Source organism: Pongo pygmaeus, chromosome 6, assembly GCF_028885625.2.
Source record: "Pongo pygmaeus isolate AG05252 chromosome 6, NHGRI_mPonPyg2-v2.0_pri, whole genome shotgun sequence".
NCBI lineage: Eukaryota > Metazoa > Chordata > Mammalia > Primates > Hominidae > Pongo > Pongo pygmaeus.
Genome location: NC_072379.2, coordinates 141,270,777 through 141,287,301, shown reverse-complemented (window position 1 = coordinate 141,287,301; position 16,525 = coordinate 141,270,777). Strand labels below are relative to the sequence as shown.

The 16,525-nt window shown below is 39.3% G+C and overlaps 1 protein-coding gene across 4 annotated transcripts; it reads left to right on the top strand.

The window, feature by feature from the left end:
* The first annotated feature begins 2,628 nt into the window (after positions 1-2,628).
* LOC129040059 (serine protease 58-like) lies at positions 2,629-8,931 on the top strand. Of its 4 annotated transcripts, XM_054493941.2 has the most exons (6): positions 2,644-2,944; positions 3,333-3,361; positions 3,677-3,750; positions 5,027-5,277; positions 7,775-7,911; positions 8,640-8,931. In XM_054493941.2, exons 1-6 carry the CDS (start codon positions 2,905-2,907, stop codon positions 8,787-8,789), a joined length of 681 nt encoding a protein of 226 aa, XP_054349916.1. In that variant the 5' UTR covers positions 2,644-2,904; the 3' UTR covers positions 8,790-8,931. The 4 variants fall into 4 exon arrangements, with proteins under 4 accessions (XP_054349915.1, XP_054349916.1, XP_054349914.1 ...); XM_054493940.2 differs by lacking the exon at positions 3,333-3,361 and having other exon boundaries at positions 2,629-2,944; positions 3,597-3,750; XM_054493939.1 differs by lacking the exons at positions 3,333-3,361; positions 8,640-8,931 and adding an exon at positions 8,305-8,539 and having other exon boundaries at positions 2,648-2,944; positions 3,597-3,750.
* The last annotated feature ends 7,594 nt before the right edge of the window (positions 8,932-16,525 follow it).

The window sequence follows — 16,525 nt, the reverse complement described above, 5'->3', positions numbered from 1 at the left end:
TAGGAAGCTTAGTTTGGCTGGATATGAAATGATTGGTTGAAGATTTTTTTCTTTAATAATGTTGAATATAGGCCCACAATCTCTTCTGGCTTGCAGGGTTTCTCCAGCCACATCCTACAGGTGCTTCTGGGCTGCCAACATGTCTGTACCTCCCTGGGACAAAACTCCCAGAGGCAGGGACAGGCTACCATCTTTGCTGTTTTGCAGCCTTCATTGGTGACACCTCCAGGTTCTAGAAAATCCAAGGTGACTAGAGACTAGAGCAGGCCCCAAGCATATGGCAGCAACCCTACAGAAAAGTGGCCAGAAAGGTATGTAGGTGCCTATTCCCATATCTCCTCACTGGGCAGGTCCTCCAGGCCTGGGCCTCCAGCCACCCCTCACCAGAGCTATCAAGCCAGTACCAACTCAGCAACTCCCTGGACAGAGCCTCCAGGGGAAACTGACAGCTCTAGGCCACTGCCCCTGCAGTGAATTATGATTGCCAAGGTCACAATTGAGTGACCTTTATGAGAATATTATATGAGAAATTATAAAGAAGATAGTGAGTATAATCTCTTATATCCATTAAATAAATTGTATCCTCTCACTTCTTTACAAAGCAAATAGTTGTATTTAGCCTATTCTTTCCATATGAGAAAAGAAAAGAAAAGCAAAAGACATTTTAAAAGAAAGGACACTAACAATAGTTGCCTTCATATTCTCATTGGTGAGGCTTTGTGGGAGGGAGGCAGAAATTGAGACCAGAGAGAGAAAATATGGATTTCTCAATGTAAGATAGTAGCAAAAATTTTCAGTTCTCCTCCGATAGCTTAAAAGGGTAGATGTTTGTCTCTCTCTACTTGGGGCTTCTGGGCAGCAGAAATGTGAGCTGACTAAAGACATGAAGAAAACAAGAAAAAAGACAAGGAATTCAGGGTAGGTTCCAGCAATGTGGCAGACACCAGGCTATAGGTAACAGACTCCGTGGACTGTAGGTGATTCATAAACATTCACAAAATGATTTCTGATATACTGTTTAAAGATGTTTTCAGACTGGTGCTAAAATTTCCTGTAATATCTCCAAAGCTTCAGTTAAAGTCTGAAACCCACCCTAGCATTAGGTTAGTGGTGAATTAAGAAATAAAATGAAGACAGCAGTTTTCATGTGCTGGGACAAAGAAGGCTGGAGATAAGCAAAGAACTTAGCAGAAATAAGGCCCAGTCCTACCAGATAAATCACTGGAACAAGTAGAGGGATGCTGGATTTCCTAAAATGTTGGGGGTCATGGGCTTCAACAGTATGGTTGTGAGCAAGGTTTTTAACCATACAGAGCTTCAGCTTGAAAGTGAGTAATAAGGATATTTAATGTATAGGCCTGTGATAAAGGATAAATTAGGTCACACATACCGGGCATATAACACAGTATTTGTCACATGGTACAGAACAAATACTGACTCTATTATTATAATTATTATTATTTTAAAACCTTTGGATACTAAAGAAATATTGTCCCCAAAAGTTTAGAGTACATGGGAACATACTGATGATGTTTTAAGTTAATAATTAAATTTTAGGAGAACTAAGTCTGCCAATAATTTTTACAGATATAGGAATGTTATGTTTATGGACTTTTATAACTGATCAGCTCTTTAATTATTCTGATAAAAATCAGCTTGATCCTATATAGTTTGCATTTGTCCAGTCTACTTTACGTAAAATGTGGGATTGAACCTACTGTTATTACCCGTCTCTGTGGGACAGGCTGGAAGTTATCATATAAGGGTAGCTAATAAAAAGAAAAAATGAGGTGCATTTTGAGAGTAATCAGCATAGAAGACAAAAAGTGAACTAGGAAGGAGACTGGTTGCATTCAGACCATCCAATAGGAGAGCATCCAAGATCTGAAGATTATGAATTATCTTGGCAGGGTGGTTTTGCCCTGGACTTTTTATAGGGAGAAAAAGATAGGTTTGAGGTGGGGAGATTTATAGTTGGGGTTGTTTTACAATCGGGGGAAGCCTCAGTTAGTTGGCTGAATAGGAAATGTTTATTTTTGAATTGTAGCTAGTTTCGAGGAGACAAACCATTCTAATCTCAGCTAATCATTTTTGAAACAAAAAATGGGGAGTTGGATGGTCCGTGTCTGGCCATGTCAGCACGTCCGGGCAAAAGAGGAAAGGTCTGTGTTTGATGCATCACAGGTAAGCAAGAGAACCATGCGAAATTTTCTGGGAGTTGGGAGAAAGAAGGGGCAGAGAGTCTTATCTAAGTCATATGGGAAAGGTAATTCTTTGTGGTAATTCATTTCCAAGAACACAAAATGATGGGGGAATTTCTTAACCATTGCTCTTTTCTGGGAACACAGGCTAAGATAGAGTTCAGCCTTGACACAGAGAATATGGAGACTGAGTTCTGAGTCCTGACTTTGCCACTAACATCCAAGAGAACCACAGCTTCCTCATCACTGAAATTACAAGGAAGGAAAAAAGCAATGATTTAAGTGCATTTCATACTCCAATCTTCTGGAAGTCTCTGGAAGAGGAGAGATGGCAGCAGGATGGGCAGGGAGAGAGGTTTAAGTCACAGAGGGAGGAGGAGACAACAAAGAAAGGTTGTGTCACAGAGAGGGGAGGGAAAATCAGCAGGTACATAATAACTCTGGGCAAGATTTGTAGGATAGGAAAGGAGGCACCAGGACCTTGGCTTGGTCTGTGCCACTCTCTTTCACCCCCATCAGAGACGACTCCCAGCAATGCCATATATATTTGAGTCTTGATAAAGACTCATTTGAAGACTGCTCTCCTCTCATCTCTCTTCTGCCCATAATCTCCACAGCTGTTCTTGGCAAGGACACTTGGACTAAAGATTGGGACAGCTTACAGCTTGATCAACTTGTCTGCTCCTGGCGAGATCAGTCTGCCATGAAGGGTTTTCTCATCATCGCTCTCTTGAGTGCAGCTGGTGAGAGTTTGGGGCTTTGTTTCTGCCTAGCGTGATACCTAGGATAGTCTATGAAAGATTGGAAAGAGGAGTAGCTGGGCACAACTAAAGAGCTAGGAAGTGGAGGACATTTAAATAAAACAACTGTTGAAGAAAACAAAAGGAACCACATTAGAGGACATGGGCCTGGAAAAGGGGGGTGAGCTGGGTAAGGGGCTCTGGAAGCCCTAAGCTTTTCTATTTCTTTCATCACCAAAGTCAGGCAGTAAATTTTTGCCCCAATTTATGGCAAAAGTGAATATAAAAAAATTTAAATCAGACCGTAATTTTTTACCCCCATTTATGGCAAAAGTGAATTTAAAAAAAAAATACAAGTAGTCATTATTTTTTTCATCTTTGTAACACACAGCACTGCCAATAAGAGATTCTGATCAGCATGTAAGTTAGTTTCACAGAATTTTAAGGTAATTTCATCTCAGTAAAGCCATATGTCAATTTTTTTATTGTGTATAACTTAGGGAACATGCATAATTTTCCTTGATTAAAATATAAAAGGTAAATTGAAGATCTTTACATTACATTTGAAAACCTTAGGTTAGGGAAAACTACCCTAGCCAGTTCTGGCCTTTTAACTTCTTTTTCCCTTTCCACCTATGGCCCCTTGATTCTCCAGGAGCTGTTTTGGCTAAAGACTCTAAAGATAATCAGGAGTTGTCATATAATTTTACTATTCCTTACATGGTCTATCTTCAGTCCTTCCCAGAACCCTGCGTGGGGTCTCTCATTCACCCTGACTGGGTATTGACGGCTGCCCATTGCCCCTTACCGTAAGTATCCCTTTCTCTTGTGAGCTGGGAGGAATCTGTTCAAACAAATGTAGATCTGGTGAAGCAACCCAGAAAATTTTTAGTAAAATCAGAAGACACGGAAAAAGAGAGACTCTTGTTCCCAATGGGAAATAGAATGCAAATTTGGGCAGTTTAGGAGGAGATCAGTAGGAAGATGTCAGAGGATTCTCTCTCATGGGTAGTAAATAACATTCATTCATCAACAATACTTGTTAAACATTTATTATCTAGCAAGGGCTGTTTAATCACTGATAAAACAGTGAAGGAACAAGAAGAAAATAAATGTTCCCTCATGGAGCTTACATTTTGGTAGAGGGAGTAGCCACCACAAATAAATGGTTAAAAACAAAGTATTTTTTTTTTAATGGCAAGCTGTAATAGATGGGCATGAAATAAGAAATCTGCTTTAGTTAATGTGGTCATGTCCATCATCTCTGAACAGGTGAGATCCATAGGAAGAGAAGCAGCCAGCCAAATGAATAAATCCTGGGGCATATTCCAGGCCAAGGGAACAATATTCATATACTCCCTGAAGTAGCAAAGATATTAAGGTATTTGACAAGCTGAGAAATCAGCAGGAATTAAGGGTAATGAGCAGGGGGAATGCTCATAGGATGAAGTCAAAGACTTAGGCAGAAGCCATATCATGCAGTGACAGTAAAGGGCAAGGGAGCACGATACAAAATAAAACAATTCCTTGCAAATCTCAGTGTTTCTGTTGTGTGTGAGAATGTGTTGTGTGATCAAGACCTACTCAGTTTCATGAGTATAGAAGGGTCCTTTCAAATTCAGAAATCTTAGCCATCTGGCTGTTCAAGGTAGTTTAGTTTAACACAGACTAACCTCTACTCTGTGGTATATGGGAAATACAAAGGAAATACACAGTTCACATCCTTCCAGAATAAGAATTGAAAAGGCAGGTGTTCTTTCTTACATCCATACTTAACACATGAACTGGATGTGTGGTGCTTCTCTATTAGCTGCTAATTCAGATGATAAAAAATCTTAATAACAAGGGTCCACTGACTGTGTTTTAGGTGCCAGACACCATGTCAGACATTTTACCAATTTATGTCTCTAATACAACAATTCTGTATATTATTGCTATTATTTTATAGACAAAGGAAGGCCATGTCAGTTCTCAGGTTAAGAAATAAAGTTAAAATAATTAAAGAGGGTGGCCTGTAGAATTTCTTGTAATCTGTCATCCTATGACTCTCTTTCTTCTCATCTCTCTGCCCTCTTTCTTCCAAAGTGTTGAAATTCGACTGGGAGTTTCTCAACCTAGCATCACAAATAAGAAACAACAGATACGAAACTATTCATCGATTGTGACCTACCCTGACTTTGATGCAAAATCCTTGAACAATGACCTAATGATGATCAAACTATCAACACCTGCTTCACTCAACCCACATGTGGGGACTATAGCCATAGCCTTGGAACCCATTCCATTTAATGAGTCCTGCTTTATTCCAACCTGGACCTGGAATGAATATAAAAACCGTAAGTGTTGGATGCTGTGTTCTTTATGCTGAGGAGGTTGGAGCTGGGAGAAAATGTAGAGGGATGTCCCTAATGGAAATCGCTGCTATGAGACAATGTTGTCCACCATAGAGGGATTCCTGCCAGGGCCCCAAACCACCATCACTGGAGGTCAAAGATAAAATTCAAAGAGACTGATAAAGGGCAGCCGCTCTGACACCAACAAATGGAGCAGACAGTAATTTTTATATCTCTAGAATATTGAAGACAAGAGTCCAGAGAACTGGATTGAAATACAAGTGGGAGAAATAGGAGTCCTCATGCACAAAGACAGTATGAAGGCAGCCTGTGGGAGGGTGACTTACTCGTTGATAGTTGCTGAAAGTCCATCACACAATGGAAGAACAGTGGGGGAAATGAACTTAAAATACATGTGATACAGCGAAGCAGCAGAGGATGCTTCCTACACCCTCCACAGAGAACCCGTTTATGTGTGGAGAACCCTGAGAGACAAGAGAATGGTTGAGGGAGCACGTGTCCTGTCACCAGAGCTGGTTCCCTGCACAGAGTGCTACTCATACCTACTGCTCCATCCCAGAGTTCTCACTTATGGGTGGAGATTTGGGTGGTTCATAGGGAAATTGATTATTATGACATAATCAGTTGTTATCTCCCTGGTCTGACATGCCTCATGGGAAAAACAGTGGCAGCCCTTGTTGTAAGCACACACCCATCTCCCCTGTGAGCTGAAATTGGGATGAGCAGAAAGATCTGGTCTCAGCAGGAGTCTGTCTAACAAAGAACACTTATGAAGAAAATTACTTTCTAATGCACTTGTTGGTCCTTGTTGGCTGTTACTCCATTATTCTTTCTTTAGGTATTGTTGAGGATGAGGATATCACCACTTGATATCTGAAATGAAATGACAAATCTAAATCTATTGCTTATTACACAAGTCAGAGCAACGCTGACCAGGCACCATCCCACTAAGCAGAGTGGAGTGCTGATTAGCATAAAGGGTTTGTGGGAAGCTTGGAGTTGAGGGATTGGAGGACTTTTAGAGGTATGAATGGGTTCCATCATCTGTTGAGGCCTGGCTACTTCAGGGGGATTGCTGTTGATTGGTTGGTGCTCTGAGACGTGTTTTTCAAAGGACCTCTGATCCTGATCAGCTGATTTTAAGAAGTGAAGGCTGACACTGATTATCTTGCAAAAGCTATGTTCACTCAAGCAAGTTGTCCTGGATCTATTAATCAGGTTTAAATCTTTCTCTGGTGGCTACAGAACAATGCACCTGCTCTGTAAAAGCAAATAAAAGTGGAATTTTAGAAGTCAGTCTTTGGTAAAAAAAAAAAAAAAAAAAAAACAGAAATAAAAAGCAGAAACTATTATATTCTCAGTATTTTGCAGATTCATTTTTCTATTTAGAAGCAAGTACTTGGGAATCTAAGTGAACATGTTTTCTGAACAATTACAGCTTGTATGATTTTTGTCCTTGACTTTATAAGTCTTATTCAAAGTAATTGAATCACAACTTACAGAAGTAATTTATTATATACAATTTGAAAACAAAACAAAACTATTCAGAGGTATATAGGCTCTGCATGTCAAAATCACAGTGATAAACTGTACCTCTATAAGCTTTCCGGTGCAGGGCTTCCAATATTTATTAGAAATTCATTATTTCAAGTAACTTAAGTTACTTTCACCTAGTTTTTTACACATATTTTAATTTAGTTCCCATAAAAACATAAAACTGAACATAATTTCTCTATCTTCTCTGACCTGACACCTTCTGGCCTAATCTGCTTTAGGGCATTTGATTGGATACACTTTATCAGAAAAAATCCTGCTCCTTAAACAACACTGGACTTAGCTTGAGCAATCTCTCATCAGTGTTTTTGTTTCTTTTCTCTTTGCTATTCTCTACCAGAAATTTAAATTACATAATACCTTGGCTAAAGTCCCTGTATCCTGAATTTGACAGTATAATAGCAATTGCTATTATGGAGATGAACAACATGACAACTTCTTAGGGGGAAATATATGTGTATATTTATATCAATACACATACTATAAACACTTATAAATAATCTGTTTAACTCAAAAAGCAGTTTTATATGCATTAAAAATAGTTTCTCCCTTTATAACTAAATGTGAAAAGGATCAAGTAGATGCCCAATAAAGATGTGTGTGTAGGGGGAAAATCTTTGGGACAATGGTTTTGTTACTGTCTCTTTCTCCTTGTGGTCACTAATAACTCACAGATTTTTCAAAATTTTATAAATGATGCATAGTACAGAAAGAACTATGGATTTGATATCTGACAAAGGGGACTTATAAACCTACTTCTCCAACATGGAGACTACTGAACAAGGAATCCTACGGAGAATGGAGTGTCTGCAGCTACCTGCACTGAATATTCTCAGGACTGAATTTATTTACAAAACAGGATCTGGTTACAAGAGCCCTTGTGATAGGAAGAGTCACTCTGGAGTTTGTTTTCTCTTTCCCACAGTTAGTGATCCCGACATCCTGACATGGATCAACCAACATTCTCTTCCATTCCATGACTGTCAGGATAGACTCAAAGAAGAACAGGCAGGAAACATCATTTGTGTGGGACACCCTCTAAGGATCCTATCTAAAAACAAGGTATTTCTCCCTTCTCTCTCTATACAGGAAGATAGCTAGAGTCCCATGGGAGAAGTGGTGATAATGCAGAATCAAAGAGCACTTATCCAAAAGGCCTCCCGAGAGTGAGGAGCAGAGACCTGAAGTCCATCTCCCCTCCCCATTCACCTCTGGGTTTCTAACCATTGCCCTTCTCAACTTTCAGAGCGGGAGAGATTTGGGATAGAACTATTTGTCCTTTGTCTTGCTTGCACTTGGGTTGGGTCAAGCTTGAACCTTAGAGGTAAGACTTATGTGGATGTAAAGAAAGGTCTGCCACCTCTCAAGAAAAATAAGCCCATTCTATTAGATGGTTTTGCTACTGTTATGTGCCACTTTTTGGCATTTACTATTTTTTTTTCTTTGGAGATATAGTCTCACTCTGTCACCCAGCCTGGAGTGCAGTGGCGTGATCTTGGCTTACTGCAACCTCCGTCTCCCAGGTTCAAGCGATTCTCCTGCCTCAGCCTGCTGAGTAGCTGGGATTACAGGCACGCACCACCACCACGCCCGGCTAATTTTTGTATTTTAGTAGAAACGGGGTTTCACCATTTGGCCAGGATGGTCTTGATCTCCTGACCTTGTGATCCACTCACCTCAGCCTCCTAAAGTACTGGGATTACAGGCATGAGCCACCGCGCCCAGCTGGCATTTACTCTTGTTCCATAAGGACAAGGACACATTGACTTTCTGTTCCTTCTCTCTGTAAGGAAGTTTCGGCTGCCCCAGCCATCTGCAATGGGAGGTTGCATGGAATCTTGTCCTGGGCAGAAGGAAGTGTCACCCTAGGAAGCGAAGGATTCTTCACAGGTGTTCATCACTATGCAAGATGGATCTTGAAAATTATGGATACCCACTGAGGCACCTCTGTTCCCATATCCCCTCAGTACCTCTTCATAATTTCTACACTGGATCTACAACTCTCTTCACCTTTGTTATTTTGGAACAAAATCCAAAGAGGAAACATCTGATTAAAAAATAAAATGAGTAGCTAAGAACCCATGCCATGACTCCTGCTGTCTTTGTCATGTAAACTTTGAGGATAATGAGAAATTTAGCAACCCCTTCACCTTGTGTTTGTTCATTCATTTATCCATTCAAAAACTAACCACTAGCTGTTTAGTAGGCACTGCCTTTGCTAAGGATGCCTGAGTTGCCTGAGTGACTATGACATGACCTTGGCCATCAGTTAGCTAATTATAATACCTTTTGATAACTGCTATAACAGAGATGAGCAGTAAGCTCCACGAAAACATAAAATAAAACATTCTGAGTGGCAGTGTCAGGAGAAATAACACCAGAGAGGCAGACAAATTAAGAGAGGATATCGTAAAACTGAGCACATAGTTTATTAAAAGGGAAAAAAGCATAGGAAGTGTGGTGTAGTCTGGAAAGTATATGTAAATAAGCAACCCTTGAGGGCAGAAAATAAATTGTAGAAAAGGAAAAATAATGTGATGAAATATTATTCTATATAGGCAGGCAAAGGTTGAGTGATGAAGGGCCTGACCTCCTCTATAAAGGAACTTAGATTTTAATCTTGAAGGCATTAGAGGGGGTGTCACTGAAGCTTTTACAGTAAACAAAACACTATCTGATTTCTGATTTGAGAGTTACTAAGGAAGTAACATCTGTAAAATTTGGACATACTTACTGTAAGAAGAAAAGGCAAGGGAGATGTCAGGGATAACTCTCCCAAGTTTTTGACTGGGACAACAGGTAAGATGGTGATTCTCAAAGATAATATGAGGATAACAAGTGCATTTGTGTGCAAGGTATCAAGAGCATGGTCCTGCATGAGGAGACAGGTGGCCTCCTATATTGAGATCCTTTAAGGATGTAGAGGTAGTTATTTCCAGCAGGCAGTTGGAGACAGTGATCTGAAACCTAGATGCTGCCTGAGGAGTGACTAACAAATAGGAGTCCTACATTGGTGGGTGGGAGCTGCGGGGTTTGGGAGGGCTCTCTGCTATGGAGAAGAGCTGTGATGGGTGCTCAGCCCTTCTCTCACACTGGCATATGTTGGGGAGATGTGCAGCATCCCATAGCCACTGACCAAGGCATCTAAAAACAGAGACAGAATTAAGGGGATTCTGAGTGACCCACCAAAGTTAGGGGTTTGAGTGACATATGAAAGACCAAAGAGCAACAGGGAGAAAAAGGTCAATAGGACGTAGGGATCTTATGTTAAAAAAGAAAAGATGGGCAGAGGAGGCCAGTGGAGATGGGAACCGAGAACCAAACCATGGGAGAAACCCCCTGTGGGAAGCGCAAAGAGGTTTGAAGTTTCTTCCCTTGAGGGGCACAGTGAATCTAGGGCATCTATAAAGGCTGCAGAGGTGAGTTGGTTTTTGGACCCTGAACCTGGATGCCTGAATTTGTTTTCTCTTCCCCTAAAGCAAAACAAAACAAAACAAAAAAACCCCACATGTGGTGACTCTGGTCTATAATCTCAGCACTTTTGGAGGCTGAGGTGGGAGGATTGTTTGAGACCAGGAGTATAAGACCAGCCTTGGCAACATAGAGAGAGCTTTCTCTCTACATAAACCAGCAATAATAATAATAATAATAATAATAAAAACTCCTAACTACATGGGAGGCTGATAGGGGAGGAGGTCGAGGCTGCAATGAGATATTATTGTGCCACTGAATTCCAGCCTGAGTGACAGAGCAAGACCCTGTCTCTAAAACAACAACAACAAAAACCAAAACCAGAGAGCTTAGGTACATCTAAGACCAATAGTTTGTTCTGGCCCATTCACAGAAATTTTCTTTGTTCTCAAATGTAGATACTAAGGCCATTTCATTGACTATATGATTCTTTTTGTCTGTAATCTCTGGCCCCATCCGAACAGCATGTCCTCAGTTTGCCAGTCTTCTCTCACATTTTCCCAAGTTTCCTGTCTCTGACTCACTGCCCAAAGCACCCTTAATGAATCATGTCTATGTTTGTGATAGAGTTTTTTTTTTAATTTCAACTTTTATTTTAGATGCAGGGGGACATGTGCAGGTATGTTACATGGGTATATTGTGTTATGCTGAGGTTTGGGGTATGGATGCCATCACCCAGGTAGTGAGCATAGTACCTGGTAGGTAGTTTTTCAACCCATGCCCCTCTGCCTCCCTCCCACTTCTAGTAATCTGCAGTGTCTATTGTTCTCATGTTTATGTCCATGTGTGCTCAATGTTTAGCTCCCACTTATAAGTTAGAACATACAATATTTGGTTTTCTGTTCTTGTGTTAATTTGCTTAGGATTATAGAGCTCAACTAATCACTTCTTGTAACTCTTGAATAACATCTTTAGCATTTATTGGCAATCCTATCTTTTCCAAGTAAATTGTTTGTATAATTCTCCACAGTAGCAATTTCAAACCCTCTCCTCTCTCCTCAAACTTTCAATGCTCACTTTTAGCAGATGACCTCTAGTGTGAGTAGAGAAAAGTTGAAACCAGCAGAAGATACCTCCCTGAAATTGCCACCACCAAAACTGCAAACATACCTGCTTTCCTCCACCTTTTTTCTTTTTCATTCTTCCTGCTATAGTGGAAGCAAGACCTTATTATTTACAGCCTCTATCTCCACCTGTGAAATGGACCCCATCTTGTCTGGCTTCCTCATGGACTTGCTTTATTGATTCTCTCCAATTTTCCCTATCCATTGCCTTCTTCCTGTTATCATTTAAGGAAAATAATGCCTCACTCATCTAAAATACAGAACCCAAGGACATGTTTCTTTGACCTACTCTCTGGTTGCCTCCTCTATCTCCTTTGCAGGCAGTTTTTACTTGACAAATCCTGCAAAGTCTGTTTCATAGGATTCTCCTATCTGCGTCTCCTTGCCTGTCTCTTCATTCTCTTTTTTACATTTTGTGTTCTCCTTGGAGCTCTGGTTCATCCACCTGGAGATTTCTTCCCCATCTCTTCATTTGGCTAACTTCTACTCATCCTTCAAGTCTCAAACTTCACTTCCCAAAGGAGGTCTTCTTCTGACCTTATATTAGGGTCCTGCGACATGCTTCTCTACCTCCCTTTTCTTTTGACATTCACGATGATTATTCTTATTACATCTGTCTCCCCCTCATTAAGCATTATGATGTATGAGAGCAAGCTTCTCATCTCCCTTGCCATGGAATCATCATTATCAAATATGATGCCAGCATCCAGTATGCATTCGTATTAGTTTTCTATTGCTGTGTAAAAACATCACAAATTTAATGGCTTAATAAAAATACACATTAGGAGGAGTTCAAGAAAAAATGGTGGATAGAAGCAGGACCAGCTTGCAGCTCCCACTTGGAGGGACAGAGCAGCATGTGGATACTCACATCATGAGCTTTTTCTCCAAGATCTACTGCAGGAACATATCAGGAAAGCCAAGAGAATCCACAGACCCTTTGAAGGAGGTGGATTGCCACTGCAGGCTCTGTGGGATAGCCAAGGAACTGTGAAGACAAAGGATATAATCTGTTGGGAGCTCTATGGCCTGAGAAACCTGAATACTTATCCAAAGGTGACCCTAGGGAAAGCTTGTATTGTTCCTATAGAATCACAGCTGATGTGTACTTAAAAGCACCACCTCCTGGCTGGAGTCCAACCAACACAAAACCAGTTTACTTAACAAAAATGCAACCAAGGACCTTCACAGAGTCCACTTCACTCCCTGCTACCTCCACTGGAGCAGACACTGGTATCCACAGCTGAGAGACCTGAATACAGATCACGTCACAGAACTCTTTGTACCAGCCTGGAGCCTGGCAGCTCCTCTGAGTGGCTAGATCCAGAAGAGAAATAACAATCCATGCAGTTCAGGTCTCAGGAAGCCCCATCCCTAGAAGAAAGGGGAGAGCACCACATCAAGGGAGCACCCCTGTGGGACAAAAGAATCTGAACAGTAGCCCCTGAGTCCCAGATATTCTCAGTGACATAGTCTACCCAAATGAGAAGGAAACAGAAAAAAATCTGGTAATATGACAAAACAAGGTTCTTTAATACCCCCAAAAGACCACACTAGATCACCAGCAATGGATCCAAACCAAGAAAAAAATATCTGAATTGCCAGGAAAAGAATTCAGAAGGGCAATTATTAAGCCAATCAAGGAGGCACCAGAGAAAGGTGAAATCCAACTTAAAGAAAGCAAAATGTTATACAGGATATGAAAGGAAAAATCTCCAGATAGCATAAATAAAAAATAATCACAACTTCTGGAAATGAAGGACACACTTAGAGAAATGCAAAATGCATTGGAAAGTCTCAGTAATAGAATCAAATGCATAGAAAAAAGAACTTCAGAGCTTGAAGACAAGGCTTTCAAATTAACCCAATCCAACAAAGACAAAGAAAAAATAATTTTTTAAAAATGAACAAAGCCTCCAAAAAGTTTGGGATTATGTTAAATAACCAAACCTAAGAATAATTGGTGTTCCCAAGGAGGAAGAGAAATCTAAAAGTTTGGAAACATATTCGAGGGAATAATTGAGGAAGACTTCCCTGGCCTTGCTAGAGATCTAGACATTCAAAAATAAGAAGCTCAAAGAACACCTGGAAAATTTATCGCAAAAAGATAATTGCCTAGGCACATAGTCATTAGGTTATCTAAAGTCAAAACAAAGGAAATAATCTTAAGAGCCGTGAGGCAAAAGCATCAGGTAATCTCTAAAGGAAAATTTATCAAATTAACAGCAGTTTTCTCAGCAGAAATCTTACAAGCTAGAAAGGATTGGGGTCCTATCTTTAGCCTCTTAAACAAAACAATTATCAGGTAAGAATTTTGTCTCCAGTGAAACTAAGCTTCATATACGAAGGAAAGATACAGTCTTTCTCAGACAAACAAATGTTAAGAGAATTTGCCACTACCAAGCCAGCACTACAAGAAAACTGCTAAAAGGTGCTCTAAATCTTGAAACAAATCCTTGAAATACACCAAAGTAGAAACTCCTTAAAGCATAAATTTCACAGGACCCAAAAAACAATAACACAATTAAAAAAAACGGTATTCAGGCAATAAATAGTATGATGAATAGAATAGTACCTCACATATCAGTACCAATGTTGACTGTAAATGGCCTAAATGTTCCACTTAAAAGATACAGAATGGCAGAATAGATAAGAACTCGCCAAATTATCTGCTGTCTTCAAAAGACTCACCAAACACATAAGGACTCACATAAACTTAAAGTAAAGGGGTGAAAAAAGATATTCCATGCAAATGGACATCAAAAGTGAGTGGGAATAGCTATTCCTATATTAGACAAAACAAACTTTAAAACAACAGCAGTTAAAAAAGACAAAGTGTGACATTATGTAACAATAAAAGGACTAGTCAAACAGGAAAATATCACAATTCTAAATATATATGCATCTAACACTTCAGCTTCCAAATTTATAAAACAGTTATCACTAGACCTGAGAAATGAGATAGACAGCAACACAATAATAGTGGGGGGACTTCAATACTCCACTGACAGCACTAGACAGATCAAGACAGAAAGTCAACAAAAAAACAAGGGACTTAAATTATACCCAAGAACAAATGGACTTAACAGATATTTACAGAACATTCTACCCAACAACTGCAGAATATATATTCTTTTCATCAGCACATGGAACTTTCTCCAAGATAGACTATATAATAGGTCACAAAACAAATCTCAACAAATTTAAGGAAATCAAAATTATATTAAGTACTCTCTCAGACCACAGTGGAATAAAATTGGAAATCAACTCCAAAAGGAACCCCCCAAATCATGCAAATACATGGAAATTAAATAACCTGCTCCTGAACAATCACTGGATCAACAATGAAATCAAGATGAAAATTTAAAAATTCTTTGAACTAAACAATAATAGTGACCCAACCTATCAAAACATCTGGGATACAGCAAAAGAGGTGCTAAGAGGAAAGTTCATAGAATGAAATGCCTACATCAAAAAGTGTGAAATTGCACAAATAGACAATCTAAGGTTACACCTCAAGGAACTAGAGAAACAAGAACAAACCAAACCCAAACCCAGAAGAAGAAAAGAAATAATCAAGATTAGAGCAAAACTAAATGAAATGGAAATAACAACAAAGGAAAACACAAAACATAAATGAAACAAAACTTAGTTCTTTGAAAAGATAAATAGAATTGATAGACCATTAGTGAGGTTAACCAAGAAAAGAAAAGGGAAGATCCAGATGAGCTCAACTAGAAATGAAATGGGAAACATTACAAACAATACCACAGAAATACAAAAGATCATTCAAGGCTACTATGAACCCCTTCACATGCATAAACTAGAAAATCTAGAGGAGAAGGATAAATTCCTGGAAATATACAACCCTCCTAGATTAAACCAGGAAGAAATAGAAACTTTGTACAGACCAATAACAAGCAGCAAGATTGAAATGGTAATTCAAAGGTTGCCAACAAAAAAAAGTCCAGCCCATTCACAGCTGAATTCTATCAGACATTCAAAGAAGAATTGGTACCAATCCGACTGACATTATTCCAAAAGATATTGACACTATTCCAAAGAGGGACTCCTCCCTAAATCATTCTATGAAGGCAGTATCACCCTAATATCAAAACCAGGAAAGGACATAACATAAAAGAAAACTACAGGCCAATATCCCTGATGAATATGGATGCAAAAATCCTCAACAAAATGCTAGCTAACAGAATCCAACAGCATATCAAAAAGATAATCCACCATGATCAAGTGGGTTTCATACTAAGGATGCAGGGATCATTTAACATCTGCAAGTCAACAAATGTGATATACTATATAAAAAGAATTAAAACAAAAATCACATGATTATCTCAATAGATGCAGAAGAAGCATTTGACAAAATTCAACATCTCTTTATGATTAACACCCTCAGCAAAATCGGCAAAATGTGGCATAGAAGTGACATACCCTAAGGTAATAAAAGCCGTCTATAACAAAACCACAGCCAACATCATACTGAATGGGGAAAAGTTGAAAGCATTCCTCCTAAGAACTGGAACAAGACCAGGATGCCCACTTTCATCACTTCTATTGAACGTAGTACTGAAAGTCCTAGCCAGAGCAATCAGACAAGAGAAAGAAATAAATGGAACCCAAATTAGTAATGAGAAAGTCAAACTCTCATTGTTTTCTGATGACATGATCATATACCTAGAAAACCCTAAAGACTCATCTAAAAAGCTCCTAGAACTGGTATATGAATTCAGCAAAGTTTCAGGACACAAAACTAACATACACAAATAAGTAGCACTGCTATGCACCAACAGCAACCAAGCTGAGAATCAAATCAAGAGCTCAGTTCCTTTTACAATAGACGCAAAAAAAAAAAAAAAAAAAAAAAAGGAATATAATTAACCAAGGAGGTGAAATACCTCTACAGAGAAAACTACAAAACACTGCTGAAAGAAATCATAGAAGACACAAACAAATGAAAACACATTCCATGCCCGTGGATGGGTAAAACAAATATTGTGAAAATGATCATACTGCTGAAAGCAATCTACAAACTCAACTCGATTCCCACCAAAATACCACCATCATTCTTCACAGAACTAGAAAAATAATCCTAAAATTCATGTGGAACCAAAAAAAGAGCCCACATA

Coding starts and splice junctions, on each gene's coding strand:
- LOC129040059 (XM_054493939.1), top strand. CDS start 2,905: ATGAAGGGTTTTCTCATCATCGCTCTCTTGAGTGCAGCTG. Junction 5,278..7,774: donor CTGGAATGAATATAAAAACC/GTAAGTGTTGGA, acceptor TCTTTCCCACAG/TTAGTGATCCCGACATCCTG. Junction 7,912..8,304: donor GGATCCTATCTAAAAACAAG/GTATTTCTCCCT, acceptor TTGGAGATATAG/TCTCACTCTGTCACCCAGCC.